The following is a 14,213-nucleotide window of genomic DNA, read 5'->3' as shown; positions in this document are numbered from 1 at the left end:
TCAAAAAACATGATCCTCCCCATTTGACGGCTTGTCCAGGTGGGTGTAGATGCGGTTCAGCAGGAAGATGATGGCGTCCTCAACTCCCAGCCAGGGCTGGTAGGCGAACTGAAGGGGGTCCAGGAGGGGTCTTACCATGGGCCGCAGCTGTTCCAGCACCAGTCTCTCCAGGGTCTTCAGTATGTATGTATGCCATCGGTCTCTAGTCCATGGAGCCACTGGGATGCGGCATCTTTGGCACAGGAACAAGGCAAGATGTCTTCCATAGATCAGGGACCCTTTGAAGACTTTGAAGGCTCAGGTTGAAGACATGTTGAAGGACTCCACATAGCTGGGGGGCACAGGCTTTTTGCACCCCGGGGCAAACGCCATCGGGGCATGCAGCCTTGTTTGAGTGGAGCTTCATCAGCTGTCCTCTCACCTGGTCAGCAGTCAGGCACACAGCAGAAGTTACAGGCGGGGGAGTCATCAGTCTGGAGAGTGCTGTTAGCCTGAGAGCCAGTTGAGGGGGGAGTAGGACTCTTCCAGGAAGATGGAGGAGGGGGGAGCAGTGGACTCAGAGGAGTCTGAGGGCAGACAGTGGCTGAGTTAGAGGGGGGGATGAGCAGGTGTGTCGAATCTGACCTGAATCTGAACAGATTAAGTTTGTTGGCCCTGTCCAAGCTGCCTTCAACTCCTCTGCTGCCAGTTGGTCATCATGATATGATTAGATATGAATGAAATGAACAGATCTGTTGGCTGACTTATGGTATAGCTTGTTTATTAATGGTATATTTTTGCATAGGGAAAGATACTCATTTCCAGTAATGAATTCATCAGCATTTGCTGATAGCAATGGCTAAATATGGTTATAATGACATATTATCAAAGATGTTAATATCCCCCACAGCAGATGAATAACATTAGGTCAGAAACACTGGTTCAGACAGCTGTCACCCAAACTATGATACATTCAAACAGGAACTGAAAGTCCAACCCTGAACAGACAACTCTCAGTCCATGACTTCAGTTTAGATGGCCATGAGAAGACATAACTATGCTACAGCGTTGACATCCTTTCTTGTCCCTGTCTAAATGCAGTCTTAGAGGAACAATTTACATCATTAAAATAAAGTTGATTATTGACATTTGCTTCAGCCGAAAAACATCCAAAGGAAAAAGTACTTAAAACTCTTGTTAAAGCTGCTACAAACTACATCCAGTCCAGAGCAGCAGCCCTTTCCACAGTGAACATCTCAGGCCAGGGTTAATGTCAGCACGCCAGCTCTCCCAACCTGGACATAAGATACACAACTTGTCTCTACCTTGTCTATTATTTTCTTATACTGGGTTACAAAGTCATGCATTATTGCTTGTTTCTGATTGGCTGTCAGGTATCAATTAAAATTGTATATTAGGACAAGTTAATTAGTCAAGTTAGACAACAAAGTCTTGGTATAGTCTGTTAGACTACAAGTAACCTTAGCAATAGTACTGATGATTTGCTTTAATGTGTTCTTTGGAAAGTGACCATGGTATGGTAATGCCCTCTGAGGTGTTATAGAAAATAATAGACTCAGGTCAGGGGGGAACTGTATCATTGATTGCCAAAGATTTAGGGTTGTTATCCCATAGCTAAATGAACTATATAATGTCCTGATGTACAGTTAATGTGGAAAGGACTGTGGTCTGTGTGGATTGTAGTCATGCAATAACTGATGAAAGCTGATCATGCCTATGTTCTCTCTGATGTAAGGGATATATATCTGGAAGCAAGCAAAGCAGTCCTTTACTATAATATCTGAAAAGTTATGAGAAAAAAATCCTTAAAATATGAGACTGCATTAAAATTTTCTCTGAGAAACAAGTCTTTCGTTCATTACAAACTGTCTTCAGCATATGGAGTAAACAGTGTGCAGAAGCAATGCACCCGCAGATACAGAAAGGAATCAATATGGCATCACTATCAGAGGAAAACTTGTAGGTCTACAAAATCAGATTTTCAGTAGCTAAGAAAGATTTTCAACTGCTGTGAGTCTGAATTACAGAATTGGTTTTGAAGGGCCATTAAAAAATAAAAAGCAAACTTGCAATTCAAGTAAGAAACAGCAAAATAAACACATAAGTTACACTGAAGTTACAAGGTTTTCAGGCAACAGCAGCAGTAGGGTAGAATGTTGAATAACATTAACAGTTTATAGAAAAGAGCCCCCTATGAAAACATCCCCCCAAAACTTAATTCTTAGATATCCAACAGTCAACTAAACAGGAATCACCACCAGCTGTACTACTGTTCAGTTACAGTTACAACCACTTACAATACTAACCATAACCCACCAATCACAATCATAAAGCAGTTATGATTCTGATATAATGCATCTTAACAGGAGTCACCCAGATATATTGTTTGGTTAACAGTGCTAACAGTGGTCAGAACAGCACTTGGTTTGTACCACAGAGTCAAGAAAAATCTAGAGGGAACACCAAAATGACATCTTAATCAACATGTAGTCAACAGATTTCAAATTTCAAAGCAAGCATGATTGTTGATTTTTCAACCTGCCATCAGGAAAAACTACAATCATGCCAGCTTAGCAGCTTCCCACTTCCACTTCAGCATTTTGAACTATCACGTCAATCCAGTGGTTACTTTATTAATATTGGGGATATTGAAAACTGCCTGCAGCACACTGGCTCCAAATTTAAGCAACATAAAGGTGTGGTAGTAACACTAAACAGAACCAGTATGCAATGATTTGTTCCTATAGATACTTACTTAACAAATAGTTCCTGAATAACTCAAATGCTGAATCAATGCTGGATCAAAGGCTAAATAGCACATAATCAATGACTAAACACTGCATCTTATTATGTACATATTAGTCTCTATCTATGTGTCCCTCACGTTATGTAGCACATCATACTGAATTGTTACTTGGCACACACTATTGTTAGTTAATATATATGTGGAATTAAGTATATAATATAATATAATATAACTGACTGATACCAAGCACAGGACATTTCCCTCAAAGCTGCATTCACAACTAAGCACAAACTCGGATAACCTCAGTCATCTTTCTTGTCTAATGTTTTGACTGCCAACATTTATGGTATATGTTACATACTACAATATAATAACAGTGACACTTAGTATCTGGACCGTGTGGACTGTATTGTTTTCATTCCATCTGCAAAGCCTAAAACTATTGGAATGTGGTTAAAAATATAGTCCTTGCAAAATTGTTGACTTAAAGCTGTTTAACATAGGAACAGTCACTAAAGGGCGGATAGGGATGTTTCAGTCATGATCTAATGGTGCCTTCTCCATAAAAACATACAAAAATATGAATTAATGGTGAATTAATGACCAAGTAATGATCCATTCATTACAATGATGCAAGTAACAACTCAGTATGCTGCAGCAATATATTTTACTATATTACAACAATTACTACAGTAACTAATATGTGTGTAACAATAATGCAATGATGTTATGCTACGTCACATTTAGCTCCTGATTTAGAGTTAATCGGCGACAGGCCTTTATCACAGTAGATATTTTGACTCGTCATTGTAGGAAAATCACAGGGGTTACTAATATCATTAACAATTGCTCCATTCTTTAAGTGTCCTAGTAAGCCATGACAGTGTGAGCAGTGACAGTGAGCCAGCATACAAAATGCAACAAAACTGAAGCAGCTAAATGGAATTCACTTTATTATCTGCACCTGTGCTTTTCCAACTGACGTGTAAAAATGTCTTCTGCGAAAAAATCCTATGAGGTCAGTATGCTGAATTAAAGATAAAGCAGATAAAGGAAGTTATCATTAAGACACTGGATCACTACTGCTAATGCTTCAACACTATTCAGGAAATACTTGTTAATCATCTTGTTAGCATTTAGTTGTTTAGTTCCCTACTCTGTCTTTGGTAACTATTCACAATTTTTAGTACCTTTTTGTAAAGTGGTATCATCACATTTTTGGCTGCATTTGAAATGTGTGTTTTTCAAGTGCAACTTTGAAAGGAGGTGAAAATAGGACACAGTTGTAGTCCCTGAACATATTCCAACCTAAAATGAACCGTGAATCCACTGAACATTAATTTCCCTCAAAATGCAAATAGTCTGTCAGTGTTTCCTCTAGACTTTCTTCAACTCTTTGGATTGTTTTATGGCTTGTCACCTCAGGACCTGCACAGCCCATCTTCCATGGCCAGGGATGGTGATGTTCTCAACACTGAGCATCAATCCCTATGCTGAAGTGTCTCACACGACCATGGAGTCTTTGAACGTACTGCAAAGCACAAATTAAACTAGCAGTAAAATCAAAGGCACTGCTTGTTGAAATCATTTTAGTTTTTTCCCCCATGCTGTTGACCTACTGGTTTATTTGAATAGAGCAGAGAAAGTGATGAGTTTGCATGCCAACGTTCTTTGACCCAAGGAGAGAACAACATTTGCATGAGAGGCTGAACTGATGTGTACTGTTTTCTCTCCAACTTCAATTTCATGACGAACACATTATTCTCACCTCAATAACACTTTTGACTTGAGGTGGGGAATTTCCATATATCCTGAACACACTTAAGTTGATTATTGTTAATTCCTCAATTGGACTTTTCTACACAACTTCCCCTCTCACAAGGGTTGGAAGAAATGTCCACTTGGCAACCGATTGGCAACAGTGATGCCGTAGTTACTGAGAGCTGCATGGTATTTTAACTTGTTAGAGTGGGTTTGATATAGAGACCTGGGCATACTGTATGTCTTGTTCCATTTAGCAGACACACCTTTAGAACACAGTGGATTAGTCTTCCACTCAGTTGGCTGGTGTTATGTAGGGAAGCTATTTGGCTTTCTTTGTGCATTTTCTGTTGCCAGTCTGGTAGTCAGTGATAGCGAAAAAGTAGAGAGGAATAGAAATGAATAGGATTCACACTTCATAACCTGCTTCAACACAGAATCAAACCTCTCCTGACAGGCAGGAGCCATGCATCCAAAATATGACCAAACTCTGAAAATACACTGCTTTTAAGCCATCTGCCTTTAAGTAGTGCAAGTGTCATCTCTACAGGTTAAGGTTTAGAATTAAAATCAATTTTTATCTTGGCTACAGGTAGAGCTTCTGGTAGACAATATGAAGCTGTAATAAGATTTCCAAAGTATAATGTGCACAGTGATCTTGGTCATCAGCTGGAGGAGACACAACCACAAAGCCAATACAATTTTCTGTAATCCACTATATCAGCCCTACAATATACATAACTTTTGCAAGTCTTACAATATTCTTTTTTGAGCTGTGTAAGAGAGGTGATTTAAATGCATGGCAATTTTTGACTGTAGCTTTTGATGTTGTATTGAGTTGTGCAGTATTATATTGAACCGGTTTTGGTGTTATTGTGTCTACCCCCTGAAATTTGAACTGGAGCGATCAAACTAGAGAGACTTCAGTTGTCTTCCATTCTGTCCAGCCTTATTTTAAACTTAGACTTATCTTTTTCTGTCTGTGGGCCCAGACGTTCTCCCTTTTATTCCTGTAGTGCATTTGCCAATAGGCAACCAGCACGTAATCGCACACACACACACACACGCACATACACACACACACACAACTTTGTTTCACTATCAGTGACAGTCATTGACATAATGCTTTCCCTAGCCCCTTACCATAACCTTACCCATCACAACTAAATGTCTAACCTTAACCCTAACCTTAAGTGTAACTTGTACCCTAAAACCAAGTCTTAACCCTCAAAAAGCAGTCTCTACCCATGGAAACCTCCATTTTTGTCCGCACGATGACACCATGGGTTAGTGTGCATTCAGGTTAAAGTCCCCAACAGGCTATAAGGACATGAAACACACAAACACACACACACCACAACTGAGTGAATCACAGCCGGTCCTATCATGGGTTAATACTCTGCTTTATCTTTTTGCTTGTAGATTTAAATGGCAGCCATTTGAGTACAACAATCCAGCTTTATACCTGGTGTTGCTGGATACACAGACTTGGATGTATCACCATGGTCATTCATTATTACAGCCAAAACATCTTTGATTGAAAGAGGGAGAGCGAACATGAAACTGTAATAACAACTTGGCCTGGTATCCGTGAATCTAGCCAATTGCTTTCAAGTTTAACGATCACAATCAGTACTAAAATCAACTTCACCCCAAGCTGTTGTAGCTCTTCAGTAAACATAAAGCTCTGAATTATTACCTCCGGCAAGCAGCTTCTGTTTTTGATCCTGCGGGACTGATCAGATTTCAATAACGTTTTGTGGAAAGAAACAAATATTTGTTTCAGGTATGCATCTGTAGCAATAGCACAATCATGTGACCATTTAAAAACTACTTGTCACTCTGGCTCATAATTTTGGAAAGAACTCCTAACAAGAGGTCTTCATGGGTCCACTGAGTTGCTAATATTCAAGACCTGACCCAGGACCTGGGTCAGCCAAGTCTGGTAGGGTCTCGTTGTATTGCTGCAGGTCTCAGGTCTGTGTGTCAATATGTCTAATACCTGAGGGATCCAAGCAGACTCTCCATCAGCTCTGATCACATGGTGCATCATCATTATCACAGGAGAAAAATGTGTTTTTTAAGCAGACAGAGAGTGCAAACTGTGAAGTGCAGGAAAAATGCCATTTATTACTCTTTTTTAATTGGTAGAGCATCATGCTGCTGCCAGTGTTATTGTTCTCTCTCTGGGACTGTTCACGTCCACCAGATTTTGGATCGGATCTAATTATCCTTGGGTCGATTCAGACCAGGTCTGACCGTCCATTTTGTATTGTGTATAAAATTGGAACGGTGAACACCTTTACTCCTACCTTCCTGAACTGTGAATGTTGGGTTAAGACATATCTACTATCAGTATAGTCTATGTCCATTTCTGACTAAACAAATATTCTGCCATTTTTAATTTTTGGTGAAACTCTACTTACCACTCTCCTACATTACATTTTCACCAAATTTTCACCCAGTGTGTAGTTTTGCACAATTCATTCTATACAAGCCCCAATATTTCAGGACAGGATTTAGGTACTCTAAATATTGCTGCCAACTGCTAATCAGCGTGATATCAGTGTCTATCACTGTGTCCAGATGCAGTTGCAGATTTTTCTAAACACTGTCTGTTATTGTAATAACACATTTAGAGGATTGGGCAGCCTTAGTGACGGTATGCACTCTTTGGGTACATTCTGGTTCACCCTAACTTAACTTGACTTCCAAGACTGTCTCTCTCCCACTACCATTTTCACCCATCATCATTCATCATCCCTCACATGCCTAAACTATACTACCAGCCCACCCACAACTTTTCCAATTTCATGGGTGCCTTACTCTGTGGCTTGGCCCCCATCTTAATACAGCCAAGCTAAAACGCACAAACACGATAGACTTAAACATTCTATACATCCTTCTTATAACTGATAAGTCCATGTTGTACATATTTTTTATACACACTGCTGTGTTTAAAACTATAATTCTACAAGCAACACAATAATAACAACTCAAAAAATAACTAAAAAATAACCTAAAAGCCAAGTTGAGTAAGAATAGTGTTAAGTGCATGCATCCATATGAAACTCAAACTCATCTATGGCCTTTTGTAGTATCTTGTCACATGATTAGTCATGTGGTCAAAGTCATCATACAGGCAAATGGACGGTGTACTAATGACCAATCATAGAGCTGCAGAGCCTTGAAACCCAAACCAGACCATGTTTAACATGTTTCCATTAGATGGGATTGAGTGGCTTGGCCACATTGGCTAAATACCTAACAAAATATTCACAATATAGTATAAGACTTTTCCCTGCAATAAATACCATCAAATGTGTTTGCATGTATTTAATACTTGATGTTTAAACGGGACGTAGACAGAGCTGAGCAACATCTCTGAAAATGGCTTTTGATTTATTGTGAACATTTAGGCAGGACTTACCACCAGACTGCCATGTCCTGCACTACCTCTTAGTTTTGGTTTTCCTCAGTTTCATGTTTTTGATCGATGTTTCCTGTTTTATTTTGAAATATTCTCCCTCCCTCATGTGTCTTGTAGTTTTGCTTCCTGTCTTTGATTGCTTGCCCTTATTGGTTTCACCTGTGTCTCGTTGTCTCCCCTACCTGAGTGTATTTAGTGTTCTTCCTTTGTTCTGTTTCAGATCATCTTTGTTACTGTTGTTAAGCGGCCTGGCCTTTGGTCCTTGTGTTTTGGTTTTTGGACTTTTGTCTGCTCCCACTTGGACTCATTTGCCTGGTTGGACTGTTTTCCTGTTTTTTTTATCTCTGCCTGCCTGACTACCCATGTAAACCTTGTGTTCTCTAGTAAATCATTGAAATCATCCTGTCTGCCTTGGCGGTCCTTTCCCTGCTTGACACACTGCAACGCAGACTTTACTTTCACTTTTGCAAAGTGCTATTTTCAGATCCAAGGTTGCCATACTGTAACAATACTCTAAAATAATGTTTCATTTACAACACACTGTTGCCCACATTTTGGGACAACACACGTCTAATTTTCAACACTGAGTGATGTGTCTATCACTGGGGTCATTCTGTGTCAGACAGAGATAAACGTCTTAGGTGGGAAACCATTTTTAGGGTTCAAAATCTTCAGACATAACTCCTAGAACCATGAAATTTGGTAGGGGCACAGAAAAAAAACTGTACAACAGATCTAAAAGATGTACAATCAATTGAGGAATAATCACCTTTTTGCATCATTGTTATCCTTTGTTACTTGTAGTATAGCATTAATCTCCACACAAAATGCTCACATATAGACCCTGTTTCAAACAAATTTCGGTCCTAGGAATGAATCCACATTGCCATTTTGGCATCTCGCAAAGGCAACAAATCACAACCTTGGCTTGTCATACTTGCCATATGTCGGATTCTGTTTGTTAGATCCCTTGAAATTTGGTATTACATCAATCAAATACTGTATTTTTAGCTGGAAGTATGAAAACATCCATATTTATATAATTTAGGGGACTGCCTGCCAAACCACCCATTTTGCACTCTTTTCCATTTTCAAGGGCCACTAATGAAAAATATGACATCTGCTTGTACTTTTCAATCATTTGGATCTGTTGTACACGGTTTTATCTGTGCCCCTACCAAATTTAATGGCTCTAGGAGTTATATGTCAGAAGATATTGATATATAGATATAATAAGATAATGCATATTTTCATTCCCAGTGGCAAAAAACTATGCAATTCTCAAAATGCAGCCGAAATATTTTAACCAATTTTTTTTTGTTCTCAAATAGCATATACATAAGGTTTGAACAAAATCTAAAATGTAAACAAAAACCTCTGATTTGACATGGAATGACCCAATGTCAATTTAACTTGGTACACACCTATAAGCCAACACTATAAACAGCAGAGCCACTGAACCAGCTCAGCTCTATGAGTACGATCAACACCTTATTATGGCAAATTATGTCATTGAAAAATCAACACTTAAAGAACAGTCCAACATTTTGGGAACTACAGTTTTTTTCTAGTTTTACCCAGAATAAGACGATGACATACGTATGTGTACAGTTCATTCTTGAACTTGGAAACAGTAGTTTGACAAAATAATCTTCTCTCATGTCCACTTACTAGCGTTTTCAGAGCTTTCTGACAATCTGAGTTTGCTCAGCTGTCATGGAGATGATTCAGTGTCATGTGATCAAATGAAGTATAGAACTTTGGCCATGTAATAACAGGTGTTTGCATCTGGAGGGCAGCTCATAACCCATATATAATCTCCCCTATGTATAACCACAAACAAGTGTATTTCCCAAAATGTCATACTGTTCCTTTCACAATGTAAAAAATTGCTGTGCCTTTAGTTGAATGGTAGTAGAAGGGTTAGAAGAATAAGCGCTGTCCCAGCCTCTGCTGAAGCTAATGAAAGCTTTCATTGGGCTTACACATAAGCTAGTATCTCAGTTGGCAGTTAATACACTGCCACTGTTTAAACTAAAACTGTGTACCTGCTACACTGGTTAATGTCAAGCAATCACACATGCAGCTTTTTTTGTTTAAGTGCTTCAAGCTGTACCATGAAAAGTATGATCACTTTCACATAATTTATTATTGTTCTTTAACTAAAGGCAAGGCACATAATGTGTTTTCTGAAATATCGTGCAAAATAGAAGTTTAACAACAGGGCTATTATTAAAATTTAAAGAAATAGACAGCCCTTCCATCCACTGCTCTCTGATGTAGTACAGAGTACAGAGGGAGGAAGAGTGGGGGAGGAGGAGGAAGAGCAGGATAGAGAGGAAGAGGTATCATCAGTTTGAGCCATGCATTCATTAGGTCAGCACAGCGACCAAGGCAGGACCATGCAGTATACATCAGCTTTAAGCCAACTTTAACCAAAACCTTAAACCTTGCCCTACCAAAACCCAGCTCATATCAGCACCTTAAGTACAAAATCTGAACCCCTAGTAGACTGCTGTCAACTTTAACCCCAAACCCTGGTAAAGGAAAAGGAAAAGACAGACACCAGTGTTCAGGCTGAACGCAAAGTGAATTGTGGGCCGAAAAGGCGCAGATTCTAGGTGGCGCAAAATCAAGTGGAGACATTTCTATGCAAGTTGTAAATGTTTCACCTTATCACACTTATTTCAACACTGTTATACACTAAAATTTATCAATGCAAAGAGGTAAGAGGAAAAAGGACAAAAACTGGAGGAAAATATCAGACCGAACTGTGGTTTTGCCTGAGCTGTAATACAAAAACACACAGCAACTCTCCACACACATGGTCGATGCATACGTTGCAAGCTAGTGAGGCTGTGTACAGTCGGTACACTGGCTGTTTGGATAGTCCCATTTGTGTCCTCACCACGCACTCTGAATCAAAAAGTTGAGTTTTACTACAACGGGTTGCATCTTCAAAGGTATTTTTGTGATCCCACAAAACTTTCTAACTTTGTCAACTTTCTAAAATGTCTTCCCAGAGCAAAACCAATGTATGAATCAAATATTTCCACTGACCGTGTCGCACTGCTCTACTCCTCTTCCTAAGTGGATGTACATTAGGTTTGCTGCTCAGACCACAGCAGTGGTGAGAAATATTGGATTATACTTGGTTTTGTCCTTTTATTTTTCCAGATCAGGAAAATACCTTTCAAGATACAAACCACTGCTGTATAACAAGTAAAATAATAATGTTTTGACTTCTCCCCTACTGTTTGCACAGGGACTGCAAGTGACCAAGTCATGGAGTAATGTCTGCAGACTGCTGAAACACTCCAGCAGTCAAATTTATGTGAATTACACATGGCGAAAATTCGCTTAACGTTCAATCTGATCACACCTCAACACAGAAACACCAATCCACATCCCTAGGCAACAAATTTCATTAGACTGCTTTATAGTTGCAAAGCCTTGTAGATTAAAATATAGCACATATTATAAAGTATTAAGTAAAAATTTATATTCAGTGTTTCCATCACCAAAGAGATAGTGTACGAAATATCAAAAGGTCAAGGTGCACATGTTCTACTAATGTTGAATTTGGAGTTTGTATTGAATTTTACATAGAGATATCAATGATGATGTGTTTTATAATTTGAGTCAGGATTTTATTTTGCATTCAGATCTTTGACAACTACACATAGTTGTTGCTATCCCTTGAACTGACGTCTTGCTCTTTGTTACTTCTATGAACATATGGTATTAGATGTCGCCATTACCTTGGATAAGGATTAATGTTTGGATTCTATTTAATGCTAACCTTGTCAAATGTTTAAGAATATTGTATTGTATTGTTAAAATACAGCATATAAGGTTTAAGCTATTAAATGCCTTTCAAAAGACTGACTAAATGAAGCTGTGAAAAGCCAGCCACAAGAGAATATGGTTTTGCCTCACTAAAGCACTGTCATAATGCAAATATTTTGTCAAGGTTGAGCACAAAAAAGCTACCTCATGACTTACATGCTCTGGTTTTAAATGCTTGATTTGTTGCTTGTTGCCAGTGGTAAACCATCAAGGTTTGACTTGAAATCAACCCTGGCACTGTGGCTAACCTGTCCTTCCATTCATTTGTCTCCAGCTCACCCCTGCCTGAACCCCAAACCAAACCTTACTGCTACTGTTCCTCCACAGATTATTCAGGTTGGGTTGGGGTTGAGCTATACAGTGCAGAACCTGTCAGGGACACCTCTACTCATTCCAGGGCTGGACAAGAAACCTGTATTTTGTGCTCAGGTCAAGTCAGTATGCACACGACCTGCACGAAAAACACACTACAGCCTGCCAGCTTGGTAACATGCCACATCATTGCACCTTTCTCAAAAAGTAATTTTAACTCAAGAATAGTGCAATGCCTACTATATCTATTTCTAATCTACCTACATAAGTATAAACCCCGTCATTGTGTTCTCTGAGACACAAATTCAACACAACATCTCCTCAAAACAGAGCAGGGATGAGTGTGGAAATGCAGGAACCATATTCACATTCTGACACACACACACACACACACACACACACACACACACACACACACACACACACACCATGCTACAGTTTTACACATTGAGTTCAGCAGCCAGTTTACTGCTCGCTGTGCTGCCACATGATCCTGGTTTTAGTGTGCCTTTGCCTTTTCTCAGTTCTACTGAGACATTTCTTTGTGGAAGGTACATGTCTCCTCCAAATATTGTGCCTTTGGCCGTTTGGATAAGCACTGTCATGACAAATTGACCAGCATCTGAAGGGAAGGGAAGGAAGCAGCAGGATATTCATGTAAAAAGATGCCCTCTGCTAATGAGGGTTCCTCCTGATACCAGTAGCACTGGGCCTAACTCTATACTGGTGTCCAACTGTAGCATTGTGTGTTGTGTTGGAGGAGGCATGACTATAGCTCTTATATTCCACTATTACTCATTGTTTTCTGATAAAAAAGCACAATCAGTCTTAAAAACATGAGCTTAGCAAAGCAACTTAATGGTTTCAGGCAGATGATTGTCAATAAAAAAGACAAAGCCTCTGTCTTTTGGTGGGAAGAGAGAAAAAAACTGCACTGTTTCAACTCTTAATTTTCTTCAGATGTATCAATAACATTAAAATGTGCAAAGAAACATTACATATTAACAATAGGATCTCTCTTTGTAGTCGTTTCAGAAAATAAGGGAGGCTTATTTGCATATATTATAAGCAGCACCTGTAGCAGAGAGGGGCATTCTGGGTGTTGAGGGGGGATGAGGTCTATGTCTGTCCCAGGGAAGAGGCCTTACACTAGATTTAGTGTAGAGACACCCAGGGTACAGGGGTAAAGGCTGACATCCATTCCAGGGAAACAGGCCTCATCCTGGGGACACAGTTAGGTTACAGGCTTCATAGGATCTGGTGTGTTGAGGCCTAGTTCTGGTCTGCAGATCATCTGCATCACTCCATTACTTTGACTTGAAAATCACAACTCACGTCATTTGTGAGAACCATTTAGTGTCATATAGCATAGTTCATTCTGTGGCTGCAAAATGGCTGAGTGAGAGCAGCATCCTTCTTCCATCCAGGCTGTCTCTTCTGGGTACATACATATATATATATATATATATATATATATATATATATATATATATATATATATATACATATACATACACATATACATACACATATGTGTGTGTATGACCACACATTATGCTTCTACAAAGCTGAATATATTTTTCCTCTGGCAATGTCTTGACAACATTGTTTCCTTTCCTCCAGGACAGTACTGCCATGACAATCACCTTTCCTCCAGAGTTCACTCAGTTGCCCAGATACCAAGACTGGAACAGAGACAAACACACAATTAAAATGTAGATTATAAATGTATAACCTCAGCCTACATTTTAAACATTTTAAAAGAACATAGAACTTTGCTGATTTACCTCTGTCAATAGCAATGATAAACTGAAAGCCTGTCAAGTTTTTCACCCAAGTACATAAGAGTACTCTGTATGTAGCATCCACCCAGGTGTCTAATCACCCAGCTCAGCTGTGTCCAGTCAGCTCATCAGCCATTAGCCTGCAGCTAAAAATTCTTTACATTTAAAGGCCCCTTATACACTGTGCAATTTTGGGCTGTCCCTGATGAAAGTTGACTATCGTAAGAGAAAACCTCTGGCTGTCAATCAAAAATGCTGCTCTTACATCTCACTGTGCAACACCTCCACTGACAGCTGATTTACAGCTTTGGAGACCAAAGGCAGGCTTGTC

The 14,213-nt window shown here is 39.3% G+C and overlaps 1 protein-coding gene across 6 annotated transcripts in view; it reads right to left on the bottom strand.

The window, feature by feature from the left end:
* Positions 1 to 739: 739 nt before the first annotated feature.
* The window catches only part of nfic (nuclear factor I/C), an 80,523-nt gene continuing 67,049 nt past the window's right edge, over positions 740 to 14,213 (bottom strand). For 4 of the 6 annotated variants that reach the window (XM_044199028.1, XM_044199026.1, XM_044199025.1 and 1 more), the window contains one exon: positions 740 to 13,783. In XM_044199028.1, coding sequence (XP_044054963.1) covers positions 13,659 to 13,783 — 125 coding nt within the window. In that variant the 3' untranslated portion in view covers positions 740 to 13,658. The remainder of the gene's footprint in view (positions 13,784 to 14,213) is intronic. The other 2 variants (XM_044199029.1, XM_044199024.1) reach the window with 1 other exon arrangement.

This window comes from Siniperca chuatsi, linkage group LG6, assembly GCF_020085105.1.
Source record: "Siniperca chuatsi isolate FFG_IHB_CAS linkage group LG6, ASM2008510v1, whole genome shotgun sequence".
Taxonomy (NCBI): domain Eukaryota; kingdom Metazoa; phylum Chordata; class Actinopteri; order Centrarchiformes; family Sinipercidae; genus Siniperca; species Siniperca chuatsi.
This window is presented reverse-complemented; position numbering and strand designations above follow the sequence as displayed.